The sequence below is a fragment of the Dipodomys spectabilis genome, unplaced genomic scaffold (assembly GCF_019054845.1).
Source record: "Dipodomys spectabilis isolate Male_0828 unplaced genomic scaffold, ASM1905484v1 ptg000030l, whole genome shotgun sequence".
Classification (NCBI taxonomy): Eukaryota; Metazoa; Chordata; class Mammalia; order Rodentia; family Heteromyidae; genus Dipodomys; species Dipodomys spectabilis.
In genome coordinates, this window is record NW_024870707.1 from 3,020,894 (window position 1) to 3,027,915 (window position 7,022).

At 36.7% G+C, this 7,022-nt stretch overlaps 1 protein-coding gene across 1 annotated transcript; it reads left to right on the forward strand.

Moving 5' to 3' along the window:
• The first annotated feature begins 5,864 nt into the window (after window positions 1-5,864).
• On the forward strand, window positions 5,865-6,821 carry LOC122105109 (olfactory receptor 4S2). Its single transcript, XM_042676226.1, has one exon. It carries the CDS (start codon window positions 5,865-5,867, stop codon window positions 6,819-6,821), a length of 957 nt encoding a protein of 318 aa, XP_042532160.1.
• Window positions 6,822-7,022: the final 201 nt, after the last annotated feature.

Below are 7,022 nucleotides of genomic sequence, written 5' to 3' on the forward strand. Positions count from 1 at the left end.
ACTCATCAAAGAAAGAGATGAAACACATTAAATCAGAATTTTAAAAAATTATCCAGATTTTTAAAAAATTATCGATAGTAGAATACTAAAGTGAGCAGAATAAAAGAACTGGAATTTGTGAAAATTCAGGCACTTCTAAAATCAATTTGATGGATACGGCTTATCAATATGGCTGTTAATCTACTTGCCTGTATGTCATGGGTAAGAAGAAGAAATTACAGAGAACATTGGTTTATTCAGTGGAACAGGACAATAGCAATAAGAAAAATAAAAAATAACAACCAGACACTCAGGAACGTTTTATCAGTTTATTGCAGCAAGACTTATATACAGAAAACTACCAGTGGGAAACTTTATCAAAATTTATCAAATGGGATCCTCTCTATAACAGATGGGGTTGTTATATACTAAACAAAATGGAGTAAATTCTATATTCAGGTTCTAAAATACTGTCCGAAGCTCTTAGTAAGATAAAGATGGCACCTCATACAGGCATACACAGCATTCAAGAAAAAAGTAAATTCCAACGAACGCTCTCATTCCTCTGCCCTCCAATATACTGACATTATCTAGAAAATGACATCTTTCCAGGGGCTTTAATTTCTAGCATACCTGGGAAAGATTTATTCAGAAGAAAAACTAAAAGAGGAAATGTTTAATTTTTGTCCAAAAACGTAATAAGCCAATGAAAACGTATGGAATATAGGAAGAGCTTGAATTAGAAGTAGATATTTCAGAGTAAGCTATCACCCAAATATCCCATTTATTAATCTCATTCTCTCTCTGTTACTTGCTTAGCCTTACTTACATGATTAGTCTCGTGCAAATTCTCTTGTTCACCTGTGTCCCCAACAATTTACTCTCATGAAACAATCCAACTAGTCCTCTTAGTTTCCAATTCCCTTTTGTAGAATGGTGTCCTGTCCTACAATCAGTAAATTCAATCATCATATCTTCCTCTAGGAGACTCCTGATGACCTTGGTCTAGGCTTCACTTCAAAACTCTTTTCTTACCCTTCTTCAAATTCATTTTGCTCTGTTGTTTTTGATTTTCCTCAAATATGCAATTTTCTACCTCCTTACTTTCACATGTGTTTTTGTATTGCTCACTTCAAAGATCAAGAAGCTATTTACCTTTTAAAATAATATAACTATTGTGGAAAGCTATATATTTTCAGTTGAATCTTCATGTATGTTCATTAATCGAAGATAGTCTCAAAGATAGGTGGTACAAAGTCTGTGCCGACACACTGGTAATCCTTGCACTAGGGATGTTGAAATGGATAGATTCTGAGTCTGAGGCCAGGTTCAGTTGCCTCAATAACACACAAACAAAACCACAACCTATATATATTATGCCACACTGTTCATATGGATTTTTTTTTGGGTCCGGTCGTGGGGCTTGAACTCTGGGCCTGGACGCTGTCCCTCAGGTCTTCAGCTCAAGGTTAGCGCTCTACCACTTGAGCCACAGCACCACTTCAGGCTCTTTACTTTTTGCTTATGTGGTGCTGAGGAATTGAACCAAGTTTCTCATGCATGCAAGGCAAGCTCGCTACCACTGAGCCACCTTCCCAGCCCTCATATGGATTTCACTAGTCCACAGATTGCATACTAATGTAAGAGAGGTCTGATGAACAGAAGATGAGGAAAGGGGTGGCCAGGGAGCCACCACTCATTATCTCTCCTCTACTCATCCAGACAGAAAGACACAGCCTCAAGGTTCTAGAATGGTCATGCACTTCCTTTGAACATGTCTTAGATGTCTCTGTGACTCCATGGTGATATGGCATCTCTCATTCCATCCAGGAGATTCTGGTCATCTAGTATCATTGTCTTGCTTCTATTTATTATGTAAGGTCTGGATGCTAATATATTATTAGCAATATACAAAAATTACCATTTTGTTCAAAACTTATTTTCAAATAGTGCTTAGATCTTAAAGTAAATTATGGTAAGCAGAATGAATTGGCTGGCTTTCTTAATCACTCAACTAAAAGAATGACTAGGTGTGATGAAAAGAACGAGAACCCTGCTCCAAAGCTATTTATGACCTAATCATAAAATCCATGAATGCGCTTAATTTACACAATAAAAACAGATTGAGTTTATGATGAAATCAAGTTTGCTAATCAGGTGAGCACAGTACCAACATGTGTCCCAGCATGATCCAGCTGTGCACAAGGAATTAGACTGGAAGATGGAGGCGACAGATTCATAGAGAGATTTGTAGCTTTGAAGATAGAGAAAAGTAGTCACAGGAAGTGGGTAGCCTTGAAAATGTGAAAGAATCAAGGAAACAAGTTTATCCCTAGGGAATTGCAGTGATAAAGTGTTCTAGTGACATTTTTGGTGTTGTATGAGACAGAAAGGCGATGGATAAAGATAGAAAGGAAAAAGTTGAAAAGCAGAAAAAAGGAAAACAAAGGAGGTAATAGAAATAGAAAAGGAAAAAGCTCAGAACATGACAGCTGTTTATAGTACAAATGTAAGTATATTAGGGACAACATAATTAATTTTAAAAATATGCGTCAGCAATAAACCTCACTCCTCTTGGCAGACATCAACACACACACTCACTTAAGGAATGCAGATTTCCAATAGAAATGTTGAATGGACCCTTTCTGCTCAAATAGAATTTTTAAGAGTAAAACAATTAAAATAGAACAATTACAATTAATAGTAAGTAAGCAGATATTGTCATATAAACATATATTGTTTAATATGTATATGAGCAACACATTACTTCAAGGATCTAAGAATATAATCATGAAATAATTTCTCAAAGTTGCAAAAAATCACTTTAGGTTAGGGTTATGATATGCTTGTTGTTTCGGTTTTCCTAGTAAACTTCTATTCATTTATTTATTTTTAAACTCAACAAACACTGGAAATTAAAGCCCATTGTTAGGCTTGCAATTTGGTTTAGACTATGAACAAAGACTTTGGGGAAAAAGCTATCCCTAAGGTCATTACCAGTTTGCTTGGTTTTCTTTAAGTAGATGTATACGAAAGAGGAAAATGGGCATTTATTGTCAAAGGTACACTTAAATTGTGAATTACAGGAGGTTAGACAAAACAAAAAAAGTCTGTGTACTAGCTGCCTATGAGTTGAACTTACCAGAGATTGTGTGGGGCTAAATTATTCACACAATTCCTCAGGCATCATTCTAACTTCATTTTAGATAGCTGTTCTCACATTATCCAAGGAAGAAGGAAAAATAAATTTCAAGCCCTGGAAAATAATGGTGAGAATGTTTATTTTTCTAAAAGTAATCCTGCATATTTGTGGGAAAGTGAATGCAATCAAGTTGCTAAATGTTGTATACTTGTAAAACAATTGCAATGCAATCATTTTTTGAAGACAGAAGAAAATGAGATTATTAAGAAGATAGAATAGCCAAGCTTGGTGGTTCATAGCTTTAATCCTAGGTACTAGGATGGTGGTAGAGTGTTGTCCTTGAGCAAAAAAGCTCAGAAACAGTGTCCAGGTTCTTGAGTTAAAACCCTAGGATCAGCACACAAGAAAAAGATAACAAAGTGCATATATATATATATATGTATATATATATATACATATATATATATGGATACATATATATATATGGATCATGAGATAGGGTAGCTTGAAGTTAAAGAGGAAAATGCCAATGTTTTAAAGTACAGCTTTTTATGATCACATGTGAAATGGTGAGAATGTGGAAGAAGAAATCATTGTGAAAGATCTTGATTTAAGGAAATGAATTTTCCTGTAGGTCATTGTGCTTTAGAAAATAATGGAAAAAGTGCCTATTTTGACTAAATGCTTTGTTCTGGAGGAGAATCAAACAAAACCATAATAATTGCTGAATAAAATTGTTATGAATAAACCTTCCTTAAATTAAAGGGTTTCTCCAATTGAAATTGCAATTCTCCAATTACTAATTTTTTTAATAAGTAAGAAAAGGATCCTGTGAATGTTAAAATAGAAATATGCATGATTCTAACCCGGAATTACAGATTTTTATTACCATCATAGCCATTATTATTTTCATGGGTTTGTAATACACCAGAAAAAGCAGATGTGGGTGACCTCTCTACCAACTGTTATTTGTAGACTAAATAAAAGTGCAGACCTTTACTTCCCTAGATTCTAGGTGTCTGAGACACATAGTTGCTGCAAATGACTAAACCTGAAAGCCAAGGGTACAGCTTTCAAATCAATGGATCCTCAAGTGATATGTTTTCAGGAGGGCAATGTACAATAAAACCATTTACACTCATAGCTTGTTTTGATGAGGAACTCAAAAAGTCCCTTTAAATATAGCTATTCCACATGATCTTTCCTCTAAAGTATATAGCAATCTAGAGTGTCCTAAATTTCACCAGTGAACATTCAGGCATTTAAATCACACATTTTTATTGCTAAAATCTTTCTAGCTGTAATTTAATGGCCATTCTCCTTCCCCTTTCCCGAAATATCATCCAGCCAAATCCTAAGGGCTTCCATGAAACTGGAAACGTTAGGATATAGAAAGAAATGTTCACCTTGAAGGGACGAGTGTTTCTGTTTTTGTGTTCCAACAAATGGATCAATGACAAATACCACATCATTGCAAATAACTCTGGGCATCCTACAGTATACTAAATTTGAAGATGAAGGAATTATGTGAGACTTCACTCTCCCTTCCTTTCTGTAAAAGAATTTTTAAATCACCTCATCTTATATTATTTGTGCCTCTCTTTCAGGATTTTCATCTAGTGCATGTTTACAGAATGGTCTCCTTTCATGACAGAGGTGATTGCCAAGGAATCAAGGGATAATTTGAACTTCTGTCTTTCACAAAAGAATAAAGGAGTCTCTCTGAAGTTGAATGAGTTATCCAGGTTACAAAACCATTATTTCAGAGTTGTATTTTGTGCTTTAAGTGATATAAGTCTTCTTTCTTTTTTTCCTTTTTTTTTTTTACTAGGGGAACTTAAAATCAGACAAAGGGTCACACATATATTTATATAGGATCTGAATTTGGTAAGGAAAAGAACCTACAAAACTTTCTAGCTCTTAGCTTTTGGAGGACTCTTTAGCTGTGGTGTATATCAGCCCCAGTAACATTCAGAAAGGAAAAAGGTGAGAATACAAATTTTCACTTCTACACCAAAGAAAAAGCAAATGTTTTCTTTTTTTATTTATTTATTTTTTCGGTCCAGTCATGGGGCCTGAACTCTGGGCCTGGGCGCTGTCCCTCGGCTCTTCCGCTCAAGGCTAGTGCTCTACCACTTGAGCCACAGCACCACTTCCAGCTTTTTTCTTTTTGCTTATGTGGTGCTGAGGAATCGAACCCAGGGCCTCATGCATGCAAGGCAAGCTCTCTACCACTGAGCCACCTTCCCAGCCCCCAAATATTTTCTTTATAACTGTATTTTTTTTGTCTTTTCTTTTTTGGTGCTGGGGTTTGAACCCAGGTCATTGCACTTGCAAGGTAAGCGCTTTGCCACTGAGCTACATCCCAGCCCAGCAAATGTTTTCTTAAATACAAACATCTTCCCCAACACATTGTTGTTACAAATTTAAGCAGGGAGTCCCTTATACAAAACACAGAGGAAGGGCTTTAGAGAAACACTGGTGAGAAGAAACTCAGGGGATTTGGTTTATCTCCCTGGGCTTCACCTCCTCATTTCAAGTAAGGATATGGTATATAACAGGGATATATGATCATCAAAATAGAAACATTTCAATTTCCTTGAGCAATTTCTCAACCAAGTCGCAAGGCTCAAGTATTTTCCATTTTCAACCACCAGAATTACAGGCTTGTTTCAAGTTAGAAATAACTTCTGACAATCCATTTTCATGTGTCCTTCAGGTCATCTCATTGCCTCCCCGGAACATGACCTCATGGACTTACTCCATCGACAAAGCAAACAATGTAACAGAATTCATTTTCTGGGGTCTTTCCCAGAATCCCCAGGTTGAAGCACTTTGTTTCCTGGTGTTTTCCTTTTTCTACACAGTCATTCTTCTGGGAAACTCCCTCATCATGTTGACAGTGTGTCTGGGTCACTTATTTAAGTCACCCATGTATTTCTTCCTCTTTTTCTTGTCTTTTGTGGACATTTGTTATTCATCTGTCACAGCACCCAAAATGATTATTGATCTGTTAGTAAAAACGAAAACTATCTCCTATGGGGGCTGCATGATGCAAGTCTTTGGAGTCCATTTCTTTGGTTGTACTGAGATTTTCATTCTGACTGTCATGGCCTATGATCGGTATGTGGCCATCTGTAAACCTCTACACTATATGACCATTATGGACCGGCAGAAATGCAATAAGATGCTACTGGGCACCTGGGTGGGTGGTTTCTTACACTCCATCATCCAGGTGGCTCTTGTAGTTCAACTCCCCTTTTGTGGTCCCAATGAGATCGATCACTACTTTTGCGATGTCCATCCTGTGCTGAAACTTGCCTGCACAGACACCTATGTAGTTGGTGCTGTAGTGACAGCTAACAGTGGTACCATTACACTGGGAAGTTTTGTCATCTTGCTGATCTCCTACACTGTTATTCTGGTGTCTCTGAGGAAGCAGTCAGCAGAAGGTAGGCGCAAAGCTCTCTCTACCTGTGGCTCTCATATTGCTGTGGTCATCATCTTTTTCGGCCCCTGTACTTTTATGTACATGAGGCCGGACACTACCTTCTCAGAAGACAAGATGGTGGCTGTATTTTACACCATTATCACTCCTGTGCTAAATCCTCTGATTTACACTCTGAGAAATGCAGAAGTGAAGAATGCAATGAAGAAACTGTGGAGGAGGAAGGTTTTCTGGGATGCTAATGGTAAATAATTGGGAGTAGTCATTTAAGCTGGATAATTGTCAGTTAACTTGATTCAATTAACTTCACTTACTTTCTGTATGGCAAAGACAGTGACAACTGCCTCACAGAATTTGCAGCAGAAACGAAATGAAATGATAAAATATTCTACTTAAAAAGTTATGATTACCATTATCTCTATACTCTTCATTAAAAGTTTCCTGTAACCTGTA